The following is a 19,213-nucleotide window of genomic DNA, read 5'->3' as shown; positions in this document are numbered from 1 at the left end:
TTGAGATACGTTCATAACGAACGTAACGTGGGAGTAAATACGTTTCTAGCTAAACGTAATTCAGAATACAGTTTAGTTCTGTGGGAACGTAATTTTTAGGAGACAGGGTTGGGTGTTGGGGGTGGTTTGGGAATGGGCCTTAGTAAGGTAAAAAGCACGGTCCATGAGTGGGCAAACCTCGGAAGTGGCCATTCATTCACGTTAGCTACACAGTTCATGTTTTAGAAAATAACAATTTCAACGTTTTGGTACAACAAATATTAGCATCAAAATGAACTTGAAAGTACAATAAGTTGAAGTATTGATTATGCAAAATGGTAATACAATATTTGAATACAATTATTATTGCATTAAAATGTAAAAACTTTAATGTGGTTGCAGCTGGTAAAGGTGGGGCAATTACACTGCTGTTTAACTTAACCTTTGATAATGAATTATAATGTATCAGTTGATTTGAATGTATTATATTTTGTAGCCTAAAGCTGCAAAACAGATCACTCCGCTTTGTATCTTTCCGTATAGCAGAGGGAGCCAAATGCACATACACCCGTTTTTTGAAATAACAGACAACATTTGTCTAATTAAAATTATGGATAGAAGATCATTATTACATTCCAACAGATTAAAGTGTAGTATGTAAGTGTGTGACTTATTTTCTTTATTAAAATCATTGCCTCCTCCTTCATGCAGTGTTTGCAGTGATTCAATGACTAATTGCACGTGGATCAAAAACACATGAACACATCACACATGTATGTGTTTAGCAAACACAGAACACAGAGTTGGGGTCACCACATTAGGCTTTATTTGGAATGAATGTTTACAGACTTGGTTATTTTCCGTTTGTCCCTCAATACAGCGTGTACCCGGTGAGGGATTCTCATGTGGCTGAGTGTGGGGTATTTATGTGATATCTGTTTCCCCATGTAGAAGATATGTGTCAATGCATTCATTTCCTGAACATACTACAGTAATTACATCATTTCCACGATGTAAAAAAAAGCTTTCAGAACCAATCAGATGGCTTTGTCCTTTATTTCTATTTTAGCACCATTAATGTAAATACTGACTTTGTGAAGACTGAGGGAGAGAGAGAGTGAGAGATAGAGAGAGAGGGAGAAGGGGTGAGAGAGAAAGAGGGAGAGAGAGACTTCAAAACAAAATAAAAACAAAATAAAGTGTACAATTTGTTTCATACACATTCAATAATCATACACCTCTCCTCCGGTTTCTTGTGAGTGTCTTTGGAAGTGCTGACAATAGATTTAGAATGACAATCAAGTTACAAATGATATTGCAAGCCTATGTGTTTGTGCGAGTGTGATCAGCTGATCCTACAAGGATAGTTTTGTTTTTTGTCAAAATTAATCTGGTTCCACAACAGTGCCTTACATCCAGTATTGAGAATGAGGTTTGTTGAACTCTGTGTGTGTTTACGTGTAGCTGAAGGAGCTTCCTTCACTCTCTGGGTTCTAACTCTATGGTGCAGAGTGTTACAGTTCCTCACTAGCATATCCAGCGGATAAAGCGCTCAAAGAACGAGGGGTTGTTCAGCACGCTGTAGTCAACTCCCCTGAAGATGGCCGACATGTCCCCTAGCGACACCTTCCGCAGCACCTCTTCGTTTGTGTCTGATCCCATGGCGATAACCGTGGGAACGCCTTCCGCTCGCCTCATGGCAGACACGCCCTCGTCCAGCTGCTCGCTGGCTGTGATGCCATCGGTGATGAACACAAACGCCAGCTCAGCGTTACGACGGACCAAGCGGTCTCCCTGCTACAAAAACAAAATGCAATGTTACAATGGAAACACACTTTCATTGTCATGTCAAGAGTTATACAAGAGGATTAATATCATACTCATTTCTGTGTGTTGTTATCTAGCTGGAGCCAAATACATTTAGCTTGGCATAAAGACAAGAAGCAGGCCAAAACTGCTAATAACATGTTTATCTGTTGTTTTTGACATGTTATTATTGGCTTTCTTGCCGAGAGATGAGATAGAGGATGGGTACTACTCTCATGACTGTATAGCAAAACAAAGCTAGAGCTAGGATGTGATTAGCTTATGAAGACTACAAACATGGGGAGAAGCTACACTGTTCCATGTTTGAACATATATTAATTTACCAAAAATAAAGTGTAAAGATGACAAGTAGTGTTTTTTCTGGGAGTTATATGCCTGACTGACTCTTAGTTGTAGGTGGTTACTTCCAGGAGTCTGAAAAATACATTTTCATGAAACCAAAATGCTGCTAATAACTTTCATGCAAAGAAAAAACTGAAAGGGTTGAACTTTTACGTTTTAAATAAGGACAAGCAGGGGTAGCAACGTGTCAATTACAAGGGAGCACTGGCCTAAAGCATACACTGCTATATTGATGTTTATTTTGTTCTAAATGGGACCATGATTTACAAAAAGTATGGTAATTTCCTCATAGACTTCTATGCAATTTGACTTATTTTTGCAACCCTTGCTCCCTGCTGGCCATTAGAAAGAATGCAGGTTTACAACACTGGTTGGTGTTTGCCAATTGGTGCAGAATGAGTGGTATACTTTATTCATACACAATAAATCAAATAAAAAAAGAGGAAATCTGCTTGTGTGTGTTCATACCCGTGGAATCACCAGGTTGTTGACAGCATGGATGATAGCACTGCCCAGAGCAGAAGAGGAGTCCATGTAGTTCACCTTGGACAGCGCATCATAGATCACTGTGAGATTGTGCGTGAGCGCGAACTCCACCCGCTGTTCTGTGGGGCTGCCGTACTGCAGCAGAGCAAAGCGGGCGTTCCTATTGTCTGTCTGGCCGCTAGCCAGGGTGAGTTTGCTAGCCACTTTCTCGATGAACTCTTTGGCCCTGCGGTGGTCCTCCAATCCCATCCTCTCAGAGCCATCCAGCATGAACACCACATCCACTGGTCTCTGAACGCAGCTAGCCACTGCTGGCTCTGGAACAAAGACACACATACAGTTCCAAATCAAAACGTGATGTTCATAGAGCTACAGCTGGTACACAGATGCTCGTAGGCCAAAGCCATGGTGTTTTTCAAGTCTAGCTGCCTACACCCATTTAAACCTTCTTATAGCAGTACTGGCCTTTTTAAGAAATCACTTTTTTTGTTTGCTTTATGATTTTATTCTCTTTAGATTGCATTATAAAAACATGAATACATCTTGTACAAAACAAAATAGTTCATATCAGCAAGTTTGAGTAACAGAGCGAACATTTGGTTAACGTTGCTCTGTGGTCATTTTCCTCTAGTCATCCTACTTTACAAGCCAAGCCACATGCAAAAGAAACATGCACCAATCAAGGGCATACCAGACAATATTTCCTTCATTTTCAGTGCCAAGTCCATTACCCTAACATCAACATACACCTACGTCTGACTCATATGCTCTTATATATACAAAACCAGATATTTTCCAAATGTCATGGCCTTTTCACCAACATGACTCATTCCCAGAGCACAAAAAAGTTAAGGCCGTAACCATGGATATGTGCAAAACAGCGGGAAAAAAGGTAATTGTAGTGATTCAGCGGGCTCGTGATTCACAGTGGAAATGAGGCTTCATCAAAGAGCCTCTGTACACTAAACAGGAGCAACATGAATGGCTCTGCAGACCAATCTGCCTCCAACAAAAGGACGACATCGGCTTTCAATGGGAATGGAGAACGTTCCTCCACTAAGGCTTAGGAAATGATATGCATCATATTTCTAACAGACTTACATTTCTGCGAGAAAGCTCATTGTATGTCGTATGTAGAAATGTTCTATGAGAAGATGGAGCATCACATTTTGAATTTCGACCCATCATCATACTGTATAACTTTACACAATGCTGCTTTGATATGTTAGTACTAGGCCAGTTTCATATCATGCAATCATTTTGCATCAGCCCAGGTGAACATTGCACACATTGAGTTAATAAAAAATGCCCACAGTTTAATAAAAATCTATTCTATGTCCAGTAGTAAGCTTATTAGTTGTTGGCGTCCAGATTGGCGAGGTAGCATGGATAGCATATTAGCATTAGCAGAGTCCTAAGGCTCTTTCTGGGTCTCCCATAATGTCTCCGTAGACATATTTGAAGGAGTCGATGAACAGCTGGGTCCACTGCTGCCTGTCCGCTCCCTGGGTGAGTTTGGCTCTCTGGGCTGTGTACGCCATGGTTGCCACGCCAACCCCATACTGCTGCTCGCTCAGGCCGTTCAGCAGGTTGGTCACACCCTCCAAAGAGGTGGGGACCAATGAGGGGCTGCCTTCCTCGGCCAGAGGTTTCCATGGGGGAGGGGCTTGCCCCTCAGTTACGCCCCCTCCTGAAACAAGCGGGCGATATCTCATTGTGGGCGGGGTCCCACACAAACGACGCATTAACACAGCCAACAGAGAGGGGCGGAGCTATACTGAGTTGCCTTAAGAATGCTGGTTACCCAGGCCTAAACGCTGGAAAATCTTAGAAGCGGAGACATCACGTAATACAGAATATTTTAATATATTACCTGATTTACAAGGGAGATCTGGGCATTTGGTGATGGGATCTAAAGCAAAGATAACGACAGATGTCACACAAAAAGGTCACAATAAACAGATGGACATAATCTATGTAATCAGAATAAGGAAATGTACATTGTTACAGCAAAAGTAAATAGCCATAAATAGCTTAATATTAATAAGAAGCATAAAATATTAAAGATAAAAATTGAAATTACACAAATTACAATTTACAATATTGAAATCCAGTATCAGAGACAGTATTTAAGAAAAACAAGTGTAGCATGTATAAAGTAGTGTGATAGCAGCCAGGTGAGGTTTATTAAATGTGGAAGTATATATTGCACAGTTTTGTACAGTCTCACTACAGATCAGCAGCAAGTAATACAAGTAATATTAATGAAGTGGTGTGTATAGAAATATATATATATATAATTTGTGCTTCAGTATAGATCGTACCTGGGCAGATCACATGTTCTATCTTGTCGATGAACTCCTCGGCCACCAGGTCTGCAAAGCGCCTCATGCCCATCACCCTGCCGTCCTTCTGGCAGGCGATGCTCTTCAGACTCTCATTCTCCTCTATCTGGTCAAACATGTCTCCGATACCGATGGCACTCACATCAACGCTGGGATCGCTGCGCGCACAATACAAGCAATGAGATAAAGCTTTGTTCTTCCAAACAGTTCTAAATCTGGATATGCAGCGTAACGGCCAGGCACCTGCAGAGGTAGGTGAGCAGCGAGTCGTCATCTCTGGGGTCGAAGCGTCCGTCTGTGATGACAACCACGGTGACGTTGGCTTTGGCTCTGCGGCTGTCCCTGATCAGGTTGTCGTAGGCGTACTTCAGGGCGGATGGAGTCCATGTTCCTCCAGCGATCCACTCCAAACGCTTCACTGCGTCCTGAATGGTGGACAAGTCAGACTGTGAGAGGTCTGTAGGTTCATGTTATGAGAGAGAGTGGACACAGAGTCTCATAGTCATAGCTGTAAACTGCACTTAAGTTAAATTACTATGCAGTTGTTTGCACTTACTGTGTTCATAAAACTTAAACTCAGACAACAAAATAGTAGCTACCTTTGAATCAATGCCTAACAATAAATAGACCTCTGGAGTAGTGGGAACAATCTCTTAGTTTGTTATAGGGTAGCTTTTCATTGGTTAAGATGTCAGGTTCAGAAGAAGATTAAGTTTGTTGTATTTTCCATCATCCACAAATGGTGAGGTAGCATGGCTAGCATAGAACCTTTAGCATAAATCTAGCTTCACAGTTAGCTATGGCCCAGTATGACCCGCCCTACTCTGCATTTTTACCCAAAATACAGTGTAAAGGACGATACATATTAATATTAGTCTTTTAATGGGAGAAAACAAAGAAAAAGTTCAGCTTTGGTCTTTAACATGGTTCTACCAGTCATTGCCTATACAGATACTTGGTTAATGTCAGAACTGAAGTGCAGGATATGTGCACATATGTAACCCTGATGTCATTAATTAAGAAACATCTGGACAAAAGAAGACAAAACAACAGTCTGTAAACACCCTAAAAATACACTTCAAAAGCAGTTTGCACATGTCTTTGTGTTTTGAGACCTTGAAAGCAGACAGTGAATCGATCTTGGGGTCGTCGAGCTTGATGGCCTGGAATGTTCCACTGTGACTGTACTGAACAACGCCCACGCGTGTGCCTGGGGACACAAGCAAGCAAAGTCAGCATCCATCTTGTACATTTTTATGACATTGTACAGACTAACGCAGCGTCCACACGGCAGCGTGCGTTGAAGCTTGCCGGCGGGCGTGTCTGAAACTCGACCAACAACCAATCACATGAATCTCCCACCCCGGACACACAAGCACGCGGTTTGATTGGCTAGAGCTTGTACTGGCATATGATTTGATTGGCTGACGCTTCCGTCGAAGCTTCAAAAGTTGAACTTTTCTCAACTTTTGAAGCGAGCAAAGCGAAGCGACGGAACCACAATGCAGTTCGGCAAAGCATGACGTCACCCCATTCAAAGTGAATGGGAAGAAGCGTTGAAGCTTCAACGCACGCCGCCGTGTGGACGGGCCGTAATGCTTCAATCATAAAATCACTTCAATTAATGAGGCAAAAAAACGCACTTTGCATTTTTGAATAGGGAATTGGGCCTTAAAAGTTTGTTATTGAATCTTGTAAAATAAATGTTTTTTTTGTTGACAGAGCCAAGAGCTAAAAGAAGTTCCATTAAGTTACAATCTGATGTGTTCAAGGTCTACAGTTGCAAGAAAAAGTATGTGAACCCTTTGGATTCTCCACACATAGCGTTGTGTGTTCCTTCCAAACAACTCAGCTTTGGTTTCATCTGTCCACAGAACATGTTGCCAGTAGTGCTGTGGAACATCCAGGTGCTCTTTTGCAAACTTCAAACGTGCAGCAATGTTTTTTCTGGACAGCAGTGGCTTCCTCCGTGGTGTCCTCCCATGAACTCCATTCTTGTTCAGTGTTTTACGTATCGTAGATTCGTCAACAGAGATGTTAGCATGTGCCAGAGATTTCTTTAAGTCTCTAGCTGACACTAGGATTCTTCTTCACCTCATTGAGCATTCTGCGCTGTGCTCTTGCAGTCATCTTTACAGGACGGCCACTCCTAGGGAGAGTAGCAACAGTGCTGAACTTTCTCCATGTATAGACAATTTGTCTTACCGTGGACTGATGAACATCAAGGCTTTCAGAGATACTTTTGTAACCCTTTCCAGCTTTATGCAAGTCAACAATTCTTAATCGTAGGTCTTCTGAGAGCTCTTCTGTGTGAGGCATGGTTCACATCTGGCAATGCTTCTTAAGAATAGCAAATTCAAAACTGGTGTGTATTTTTTATAGGGCAGGGCAGCTTTAACCAACACCTCCAATCTCGTCTCATTGATTGGACTCCAGGTTGGCTGACTCCTGACTCCTGACTCCAATTAGCTCTTGAAGAAGTCTTTAGACTAGGGGTTTTTCCACCCTGCACTGTGAATGTTTACGTGGTGTGTTCAATAAAAACATGAAAACATATAATTGTTTGTGTGGTATTAGTTTAAGCAGACTGTGTTTGTCTATTGTTGTGACTTAGATGAAGATCAGAACACATTTTATGACCAACTTATGCAGAAATCCAGGTCATTCCAAAGGGTTCACATACTTTTTATTGCAACTGTATTTAGTCAAATTGAGTGTATGGAAATATTGGAAAAAGGGAAAATATAACTTTAACCGTGATATGTTCAAATGTAATTCTGTTAAAAGTATTTTTTGTAACTTGAACAAATGCATGTTCAAACCTGTTTCTGATTTAGGGTCTTTGGCCATGGACCCCAGTCTGTTGATGGTGTTGATAACAAAGTTCTTCTCCAGGGTGAAGTTGGTCAGACCCACTGACTCTGAGCTGTCAATCACAAACACAATGTCCAGGGGTCCGCAGATTTTCTCACAGTCTGCAGACGACAAAAAAAACACAAACTGTGAGAATCTGCCAGAGCACAATCAGATAACAAACGGAAACCCAAGGGCGATAATAAAACTCACCACAGCACCCACACGTTTCCCTGACGTAGTTCATAACATCACATTCCTGCAGGAAGAACAATTAAATCATTAAATCCATTATTTTAATGTGGCTGTGATAGAAGAGCGCTTAGATGAAATGTTCTTACAGTGAGGCCGGGGTCTCCCTCAGGACCAGGATTTCCCTGCAGAGGAAGAGAAGACACAAAATCACATCCTGCCTCTTAGCTTTGGTTTGGGATTTCTACAAGATCATTTTCATTTAATTTAATCGTTTATTTGAACACAAGACATTAGCTGAGTTCGGCACTAGCTGGATGCCACTCTCTATATCAGTGATCGTGTATGCAGCTGTATCTGTCTCACTTTACTGACAGTGTGCTTTTTATATACTTACATCACGCCCAAGCTCTCCTCTTGTCCCTCTTAGGCCGGGTTCACCCTGAGATCCTGGATCACCCTGTTGTAAGCAGACACATTAGCGTTGTGTAGCTGCACAGTAACAGAATGCATCCAATAACAAGTAATGAACTCACTGCTCCTCCAAAAGTTCCTTTGCTTCCTGGATCACCCTTTTGCCCGCAGTCTCCTCTACCGCCACGAGGTCCATTGTTGCCCTTCCCTCCTCTCTCACCCTGAAACACAGTGGAGGAGAGATTTGTCAGCCACGTGTGTCACTTCGAGTAGTAAATGTGAAAAGACGAAGTGCATGTGTACGTTACCGATGATCCTCTCGGCCCGGGGTAGCTGAAGCCGGGTCTTCCTAGATCTCCCTGAATAGAGACAATGAAACAATCAAGAGCTGAAACCGTCCGAGGAAGATGCACACACACACACACACACACACACACACACACACACACACACACACACACACACACACACACACACACACACACACACACACACACACACACACACACACACACACACACACACACACACACACACACACACACACACACACACACACACACACACACACCTTTGGCCCAAGCAGTCCAGATTCTCCCCGTGGTCCGGCATCACCAGGGTCACCTCTGGTACCCTAAGATACAAACAGTGTTCATGTAGTGTTATGTAACATGAACCCTATTCTGAATCAAAGCACGACAAAAAATTACTTACTTACCTAAAAAACATTAGAAGAAAAATGCAAGACACATACATAGAATAAAAGAAAGCTAAAACATAAATGTCAAAACATACAATCAAATGAAAGAGCTATACCATTTCAAAAGTGTTCACTTACATAACGTTAGTGTTTATTCCACATATTCATATATTATCACAATATACAGTATTTATTCTGCTTAATCTTTCAGTATATAATGTGCTATTCTGTTTTATGTTATGCTATATAATATATATATTTTTTTATCCCTGCATTTTACTTTATGTCTGTGTTACTATTTGTTTGCACTAGATTCATTTCTCTATTTTTCAGTACTGTTTGTTGCATTGTTGGAAGAGCCTGGGACTTAAGATTGGTTCTCCAGTCCAAAACGACGCTGTAGCTATTGTGCAGGTCAAAATAATGCCTTTGAATCTTTAAATCTTAAGAAAGGTGCAAAGGTTCACAGTATTATGTATAATGTATATATTATGTATAAATCCCAAATATGTGACTTTTTATTTTATGTAAAGTATACAGACATACTGTAAGACATTTATGTAAATATAAGGGAAGGATTTTTGTTTTAACTGTCTTTTATTTAGACAAAAGGAAATGTTGTTTACTGTAAAAAAAAAAAAAAAAATGGTACAACATCATCTAGAGAGGTGCTGGTGGCTTCTTATCTATCAAACCATTAGTGTGGACATTTGCATTTAACAATAGTAAGGAATGACATCAGAGTCAGAGCAGACATATAAACTTACATTTCTCCCGGCCTCGCCTGATGACCCTGGTGGTCCCCTGGGGCCTGGAAGTCCGTTGTCTCCCTGTTGAAATGAGAGAGAGATTTCAGGGATAGTGGGTATATTAGAGTGGTGGTCTTCATATTAACGTATGCAGATTAAAAATATGATATAGATCATCTCACCGTTGTTCCTTTGTTTCCTGATTCACCTGCAAGCCCTCTCAAACCCTCCGGCCCCATTTCACCCTGAAACAGAAACATCAGCGTTACGCCCCCTGGTGGTGGAACAATGTATTGTGACGAAACAAATAATCATAATAATTGATAATACATCACAGATTCACACTTGTTTCGATGTTGTGCTTAAACTCGTACCTTGTCTCCCTTTCCTCCATCTGTCCCCTGAGTCCCCTTTGGCCCATAGTCTCCTCTTCTCCCCTAGAACATAAAGACGATTAGAAAAGAAACAGGAAGCCAATACAGGCGCCCGGTGAAGTGTGATATGTGTGATTTCTTACCCCCTCTCCTCTCGGTCCAGCAAGTCCAGGGGTTCCCTGAGAAAAACAACACACAGGTGAGCTACAGGATGCACATCATGAGTGTGTGTTTGAAATATATAAACAACATCATGTTAATAATGTCTTTGACTCTCTCAAATCTGGAGAACACTCACTGGATTTCCTTTCAGTCCAGGGAAGCCAGGCGCTCCAGCACTTCCTCTCTCTCCCTGTGGGAGAAGCACCAGAGATTAGCATTTTAATATATTAACATATAAATAAGAACAAAGTGACCCTTAGTGATGAAACGAAAGACCTGATTAGATAACTGACTACCCCGTGTTTTTGTTTACCTTAGGTCCACCATCTCCGGAGGAGCCAGAAGGACCATCTCTTCCAGGGCGACCGCCATCCCCCTGAAGACAAGACACACACACACAAAGACGGTCAGGCAGAGATCAAACACAGGTTTAATGGAATTTGTTTTAGGTGAACAAACGCACCTTTTCTCCGTCAGTTCCACCTAAACCACGCTCACCAACGTCTCCTGGGTGACCATCAGGACCCTGTAAAGCATCAAACACACCATAAGTACTTCATCACACAACGCATTCTGGATGTACAGATCATTTTGAATCAGGTTTAACGAAGTCATACTATGTTGCCTGGGTCTCCTTTGCAGCCAGGAGAGCCAATTCGTCCGATTTTACCCTGAGGAAGAAGATAAAAGGTAAAAATTAGATGTCGACTATTTAAAACATTTCAGAATAGGATAAGTTAGTTGTTAATGTTTCTCGGAGGCATTTGGAGGCAATGTACTAAACCTGGCCAATTTAATCCTTGTACAGCACATACCTTCTGTCCATCTGTTCCGTTGCGCCCTGCGATGCCACCAACGCCCTGACAACAAAGAAAAAAGGCAATTAGATGGGAAATATCAATATCTTACAAAATGTACAATAATAAGGGATTTATTTTGGCAATAAAATATAAATGGAGAACAAGTTCCTACCTTTTTCCCCTGAGTTCCGATCTCTCCCTGTGGGCAGACAGAAGATCAGCAGTTATTTTACGCACAATTAATTAATGGGTTAATTCATCTAGCTTATAATTTATTATAATTTATCTACAACCCAAACCCAATTGGGCACAGGACCAAGGACCTAATAGGTGATCAGGAGCCTCTATTTAAAGTTACTGCTCATATTTCTCGGGGGAAGTCATACAGAGACACAATATTACCGAAGAGACAGAAAACGACCACAAAGAGACAAAAAGAAAAAAACGAGACGGAAAACGACTACAAAGAGACACAAAACATCAAGATAGAAGAATAGCGTATATTAAGACTAAAAAGAGACAAAATAACCAAAAAGTATGACTACAAAGAAAGGCAAAAACCCAAATAAGACAGAAAGTTACCACGGTGAGATGCAAAATCTCTACAAAGAGACTCAAAATGACCAAAAACGGACAGAAATGTACTAAAAGAGATTCAAAACAACTACAAAAGAAATGTTAAAAAAACGACCAAAAGTCCATGAACCAGGTCAGTTATCAAACACTTAAATTGTGCGTTGATGAACCTGATGCCTCACCTTCTCGCCTATATGACCGTGATCTCCCTACAGACAGGAACAAAAAGAAGAACATTTGTTGTTATAATATAAACACAAAGAAACTCTGAAATACTTCAGTGAATTGTGACGAGAGGCAGGTGGATGTTCAGTGACCTACCTTGGTACCGGGCTGACCGATGGGACCCTCGATACCAGGGTCTCCTTGGCGACCGCCCAATCCTTTAGGACCTGGGTCTCCGTTGTCCCCTTTAGCTCCCTGCAGTCAAAAGGAGAAGACGTGTGTGAGGTTGAAAGTGACTGGTGTGCAAATTCTGCAAAGTGTGTCAGTGTGTGTAGAGCTCACTTTCTGTCCTCTGTGGCCTAGTGGACCGTCAGGCCCTGGGGTCTCCAGACAGGACACTTTGTAACACTGAGGGAAAAAGAACAAGAAAATATTAATCTTTATGATGAAATGTTTTAGAAATAAAAGAACTCAGGTTGCTTAGGAGGGAGGGGGTACGAGTGGGTTATATAATAATTAGGTGAAAAGGAGGATTAAATAAAGGATGGACAAATATTTATAATAAACTACAATTTAAATATATGTGAACGTTTTGGTGAGGCCGCTAGGGCTGTTTCCATGTCATTATGTAAATCTAAATATCATACATGTAAACACAATATTTCAAAGACTTGCTGTAGTATCTCCACTATAACGAAAGGGGGGAAACGGTAAACCTGTAAACAATGGGGCCACAAAGAAATACATCTTTATGATCATTGTTGTTTTCATCCTTACATCGACAAACGCCAGATGTTCCTGTGAAGACAAAAGGAGCAAAGTGTGAGCAGAACAATCGTTGCTGATGTTTCATGTGTGTCTGTGTGTTTGTGTTTTACCATGGTTTGGATGATGCGGTCAATGGTGGCTGTATGTATGGCAACTCTGCCCTGGATAATATCCACAGCCTTGAAGTCCCTCCTGTAGACGTCAGCGGGAGAGTTGGCGATCTCCTTCAGCCCCGTCTCATCCACGTTCTTCGATGCCGCCACGACGAACATGCGGATGCCCACGTCGCGAGCCCTCTCTGACGCCACTTTGATGCCCCCACACGGGCTTCCAGTCACGTGGCCGTCGGTGATGATCACAGCGAATCGGAGGGCTTTTGGGGAAGAGGCCGCCGTGCGCAGTATTTCCTGCGTCATGTTGGTGATGGCGCAGTCGGTGTGGGTGCCCTTACCCAGGTATTTGATTCCTCTGACGCCCTGCACACAAAAACAAGTGACTTGTTATCACTGGGGCCCAAAAGTGTTTATCACATAATCAGCACATACAACTGCTAATTGTTATCTTAACAGTTTGGTTTTTGTTTGTATTAAACAACAAGATTTAGCTTGTTATTTGCTTAGCTTTAAAGTGGACCTATCATGCTATATTTTAATCATATATTGTAGGGCCATACCTATATAAAACATGTCTGTGAAGTTTTTTTTCAAAATAACAAACAGATCATGCATTTTAGCCATGCCTCATTTCGCTCTATTTGCTCTATTCCAGCCCTGTCTTCACAAGGGCTGATTCTGTGGCAAATGAGCTGCAGCTGACCACGCCCCCCTGCAAAGGAGGGGGGCGAGGCACGAGCATCATGTTACCATGCTGTTACCATGCTGTTACCATGCTGTTACTATGCCACGCAACCTCTCATTCCCCTGATAGGTGGAGAGTTGCCCATATAGGCGGAGCTCCTCGACACTGATGTCAGAACAATTTCAAATCTGTATCAGTCTGTATCAGATCCGTTGCAGCCCCGTTTTCCAGTCTTTGTGCTAAGCTAACTGGCTATTTACTTTTATTTTGACAAAAAAATCTGCGTATATGCCAAAAATATCAGACAAAATAAAAATCAAATTTCAATACAATTTTAAGACAAAAAGTATGTGATCACGTACAATACAATACTTGTGATGTTGCGTAGTTTATCTTTAACCAGTATTTACATAATTTGAAGGCTCAATATACGAAATTTGGTGTGTGTGTTGGTGTGTTTGAGTATGTGTTACTCACATTGATGAAATCTTTCATGGATGCCATTCTACTGAACACTTCCTGTTTCTGGGAGAAGTGCAGTCCACCCATGTTCCAGTTGACTTGCACAACACCTTTGAGTTCAGCATCTTTCAGACGCAGTGCAAACTCCTCAGTGAATTGCTACAATAGAAAGAAACACCAAATTATACAACATGGCAATGATGATGACACTATGAAATGGAAATATTTTGTGTTGAGGTTTAGGTGGTGAATTTGCAGCAAAGGAGGAACCTTGATTTTTTCGACCAGCGCGCCAGGGGGCGGCTCCTGCAGGGCGATGGTCTCAGATGTGTCTATGGCGAAGTACACTTCGATGGGACATTCATTCTTCTCTGGAGGGAACACGGAAGAAAAAACATGTGTAAAGCCTCTGTGGAAAATTGCAATTCATTTAAAAGCCAGATTAAATGTTTCATGGCATGTCAATAAAGTAGTGTTACTATGGCTTTAAGGAAACAAAGATTCACTTTGATGGCACTCACTGCTGCACTCTGACTGCTGGCCGTGCGCCAGGGCTCCAAAAAGAAGACAGAGCGCGATGACCTCTAACCCCAACATCTTCTTTGTCTCCTGTCTAACGTGTGAAGGAAGAGGACATACATTTATTTCCAAATGTATCAATCAAAATCAATAAGTGAAAAGAGAACTTGTGGAAAAGACAAGAAAAAATAGAAGAAATAGGGATTGGAAGAAATGGAAAGACATATATGTGACCATCGAAAGCCTGAATAAGTTTAGGAAAAAAGTGGAATTTTCTTATAATTCCTGTAGGATGTCTGTCATGCGATGGTTGATTAGAAAAGACATTTGCGAAATAACTTGGAAAGTAATTTCTTTATCAACTCTGCATCTGGTACTTCTTTGAGAGACAGTCCAGTGACCTTTAGATGGGGAACAAAATGGCTGCCAGAGAGGTATGTAATGGGTTTGAAAGCCTTGCATTTGTTGAACATGGCCCCTCTTTCTTGTGTTTGTCGGAGGAAATGACAGAGGCTGGAAGAAGTGACTGATTTCAATATAGGCATACATTTGCCTTTTTACGAATTATTCATGCAGAAATAAACCTAAATCTTACACCTTTACATTCTGCCACATTTCAATCATAGATCCACTTAATATATACAGGCACATATATTTTAAAGATTCACTCTTTCACCAAATGAAAACTGTCAGTCCAAAGCTAACACATGGAATAAATGACGTTATATAAACATAGCACCTCATCATCAAGTTAAAAAAGTATACAAATATGATTTTAGGTGATGACACAAAATAAACTGATGATGCATTAGGGCCTAACGAGGAGCCTGCTGCTGACTGAATAAAGTACTTCATACGTAATGGATTTTTACCAGCAGATTTCAAAAGACCCTCCAGAGGCTTTTTCTTTCCCTGCACCCAATATTTTACTTTTATATGGGCCTTTACCAAATGGTTAAGACCTCACTTCATGGTGAAGGTATCAAAATACATTTGGAAACCAATACATTTTCTTTAAATACTTTTTTAAGGAATTAACCATACTTGCTCATCTGTTTAGTGAGGTAAATGGTTCATTTGTGGGTGTCTTCAGGATTTTCTAATATAAGAACATTATATATTATTTGTAAAATGTCAGAAATAATGAAAGATCATACTAATATACTATTTACATTAAATGTATGATGGAATAACATTGAATAGATGTTATGACAACAGTGAATATTTTTTCAAGTTATTTTATAAATGTTGTTCATTTATTATTTTTGTGTAACTAGCCTACCTTTATTGGTAAAAGACAATTTAACCATTTAGTGGAGCATATTTTGAGACAGTAAAATCTCAAACTTGTGGAGTTATTTCACTATGGATAATGCAATTATATATAACAAAAATTCATGACCAGAAGTTGTTTTTATTCTGTATAGTCCATTTAAATGTTGTTAGCTTAGCTTTTATACCTTTAGCATTATTTGCCAAATAAGTCGTTTGTAATTTATTTATTTAAGTTTGATTGATTCACATAATAGTTTTTTGAATAAAGTTACATAATTCTGTTCAGTTAGAACTCTCAAACTAAAAAATGCTTACCTTTATAAATGAAAGCTAACAGAGTCCTAATGGTGGTAGCGAGTTTTTGTTGCTAACTTCCTGTAGGAGGCAATTCATTTAAAGGGACAGCGACATCTAGTGGAGTATTTTAGCATATTAAACGAGTGGTAAAGATTGCAGTTCAACCCAATTTTATATCATTTTTATTGACTCAAAATGTATTCTGAAAAAATATTGATGAGAACATTAATTATTTAAACCATTATATTTTACAAGGCCTCATACTGCTGAACTCCAGAGGCTCTCACGGCTAATCCCTGTTCACTGGCCATAAAGCAGGTTATCATGCAGGACCTTCATTATGACCCTGATTATCTCAGGTGTGCATATTCCTGATCAAAGCATTAATTCAATTAACACAAACCAACCAGCTGACACACTCATGGTATGAGGCCTTCAGGGAATCCTGGGAGGTGAACACTGTACATGATTAATAATTCAGCCTAAACTCAACTCAACTCTCACATCAAGTTTGAACCCAACACATTAGTAGACACATGTCAATAAAGACAGTGCAACCTCTAATAGCACAACCAGTGAGTGTATACCACTGGGCCATCTGCCAACTAATGTTCACTGCAGTATAATGTACTCTTAAGACTACAGAAACGTGCATCCTCACAAGGGGGAACAACATAAGACTTCTCTAATATAAGTAATACAAATAAAATATAATTTTCAATGCAAACAAAAGCCCCACAAGTAGAGCAAAAATAGGCATTAACTTATCTAAAAATAGTTATCAATAGATATAAATTATTTATATCAAAAATAATGTCAGACCCCGCAATTTGCACTTAGGAAAAACTAATTTTTCAGACAAATAATTTAAGGCCATTACTTTAACACTATTAAGTCAGCCACGCGCTTTCTGTGGCTCCCTCTGGCGGACTGGCAGCTGCGGAGGAGTCGCTCCTGCAGATGTTCCCACTCCTCTCCCTCTGCCCAGGACAGGGGAGCGAGTGGGAGACCCTATAGCCGTCACCACCACTGAACAGGTAAATATCATGCAAGAAAAACATGCAAATATAAGAGTACGACTAACAGACCCCATGTTCTCCATGCTTAGGTTTTTTTTTCTTTCTTTGGCGATTCGTTTTTTGGTGTTTATACGAATCAATAAGTTAGACCGACTGAGAAAAATCCTTTATTTCTGTAGAAGAGACTTTTAAGACATGCAATTAGACAGCAAAAAAGAGGCAGACAAGAGGAGAGGAAGCAGAGAAAGTGAGAGATTGGCACACTGTTGTGCGTAAAAGTGCTGCTTACCCGAACTCTTTCCAACAACTTGAAAACTTTGCGAGCGTCTGATCCTCTGTTGATTAACTCCTCATCTCAGCCGGATGGAAAACCGAGAAAGAAAAGCGAGATACAGTAGGTAGAAAATGGGGAAAATAAAGCCCTTGATGCGCGTTTACTTCCCGCAGAAGAGCCGTCCGTTCGCTCTCCTGTCCCGATCCAGCCCCAGTCACCAGATCTGATCCCTCCTCCTGTACGCGCGCGATGCAACCAAGTGCCCATTTCTGTCCGCGTGGAGGCGCTATGGATCCGCAAGAACCGGAGTGATGTCGCCCGCGTGAACAACCGCCCCTCCCCTCCTAACTACCATGAGACAGAATGCCTAGCACAGCTGGAGTTTTGAGAAGATCCCCCCTCGAAGAAGCGTTACACTTTTCAAAGTGATTGTTATGCAGTTGTAGTAGGCTATCATAAGATATGAATGTGTTATGGATGTGGCCCTCAGCGGAACACATGTGGACACCGAGCTTTAATGTCCCTGAGATAGAGCATTTTAGGTTTTCACAGTTAATCTCACACATGTGGTGCTCAGTCCGTTTGAAATAGAACAGGATAAAGAGTAGACTTAACCCTCCCATACTCATAAACACACACACACACACACACACACACACACACACACACACACACACACACACACACACACACACACACACACACACACACACACACACACACACACACACACACACACACACACACACACACACACACACACACACACACACACACACACACACACACACACACACACACACACACACACACACACATACACAAAAAATGGACCCTGCTTGTGTCTGGTGGTCTGGTTAGAATTAGTAGGCCGAGGAGTTTATACTCGATATAAACACTAACAGACTGTCCATGAGTCTGCTCTCCATGTTTAGACGCTTTTAGGTGCTCCAACCGATTGCCGATTTGTATGAGTGCTGGTTGACATGGTGGGAGGTCTCCCTGTTGCAGGATTTACTGTGTATGTACACATCTGCAAAGACACTTACATCAACACTCTGAATGTAAAGCATATTTACATGTGCAGAAACAAATCATTGTTCAATTTGCTTGTATTCTCTGATGTGGCCCCGAAGAGCTGCCAATGCATTAATGAGCAACAGTGCCACTAATGTCTTACCCAGGACAGGACATGGGAGGCCATGTCATGAACATGCTGTTACATCCAAGTCCACATCTGTTACATGAGTAGTTATCAGTGGGGAGAGGGAGATGAAGAACAACAACAGAGTACGACAGGTGCTGATGTTAATGACCAGAAACTGGAATCAAATTCTTCAACAACACAACATCAAAGTGGAATTTCATGAAAGTTTGATCTGATCTCACTAGGAATTATCAGCTGCACTTGCAGAGATGTAGGTATACACACAAGAGTTAAACCCAATGTTTTTTTGTTTCCTCTTATCTTAAGGTATCGTGTTCGGTATTTCCTACCTTTCAGGTGTTGACTGAAGTAACCCAGGACCAAATAGAATCAACATTTAGTTCAGTCCGTTTTGTACAGCCTGTATAGGTATATAGTACCATGATTTAGAAAGTTAAAAAGTATATTTGAATGGTTTTGCTGGCAGCCAGTCACAGCAATGGTTCGATTTAAAGGGAAATGGAAACACTTTTCAAACTGCTTTCCATGCGACAATATTACCATTAGGAAATGTATTTATCTAGTCTATTTCCAATGTAAACGATCGAGATACGCAAATTTACTTTTTGAAATACGTGCCTAATGACCATGGGCGCTTCCATTGCTCCGGGACTTTTCCAGTGACGTCAC

At 41.0% G+C, this 19,213-nt stretch overlaps 1 protein-coding gene across 1 annotated transcript; it reads right to left on the bottom strand.

The window, feature by feature from the left end:
- Nucleotides 1-782: 782 nt before the first annotated feature.
- Nucleotides 783-17,602, bottom strand: col6a2 (collagen, type VI, alpha 2). The gene is made up of 32 exons (XM_034104443.2): nucleotides 17,392-17,602; nucleotides 14,514-14,605; nucleotides 14,263-14,363; nucleotides 14,008-14,151; nucleotides 12,843-13,208; nucleotides 12,742-12,762; nucleotides 12,307-12,372; nucleotides 12,121-12,219; nucleotides 11,982-12,008; nucleotides 11,396-11,422; nucleotides 11,239-11,283; nucleotides 11,041-11,094; nucleotides 10,887-10,949; nucleotides 10,737-10,799; nucleotides 10,560-10,613; nucleotides 10,405-10,440; nucleotides 10,262-10,324; nucleotides 10,070-10,132; nucleotides 9,906-9,968; nucleotides 9,010-9,072; nucleotides 8,747-8,797; nucleotides 8,561-8,659; nucleotides 8,422-8,484; nucleotides 8,174-8,209; nucleotides 8,046-8,091; nucleotides 7,802-7,954; nucleotides 6,095-6,189; nucleotides 5,223-5,404; nucleotides 4,959-5,137; nucleotides 4,508-4,546; nucleotides 2,617-2,951; nucleotides 783-1,776 (listed from the first exon to the last, which is right to left on the bottom strand). The coding sequence occupies exons 2-32, from the start codon at nucleotides 14,587-14,589 to the stop codon at nucleotides 1,507-1,509; spliced, it is 3,042 nt and encodes a 1,013-aa protein (XP_033960334.1). The 5' UTR covers nucleotides 14,590-14,605; nucleotides 17,392-17,602; the 3' UTR covers nucleotides 783-1,506.
- Nucleotides 17,603-19,213: the final 1,611 nt, after the last annotated feature.

This window comes from Pseudochaenichthys georgianus, chromosome 17 (genome assembly GCF_902827115.2).
Source record: "Pseudochaenichthys georgianus chromosome 17, fPseGeo1.2, whole genome shotgun sequence".
NCBI classification, from domain to species: domain Eukaryota; kingdom Metazoa; phylum Chordata; class Actinopteri; order Perciformes; family Channichthyidae; genus Pseudochaenichthys; species Pseudochaenichthys georgianus.
Note: the sequence above shows the minus strand (reverse complement) of the source record. Positions and strands in the feature narration are given on the sequence as shown.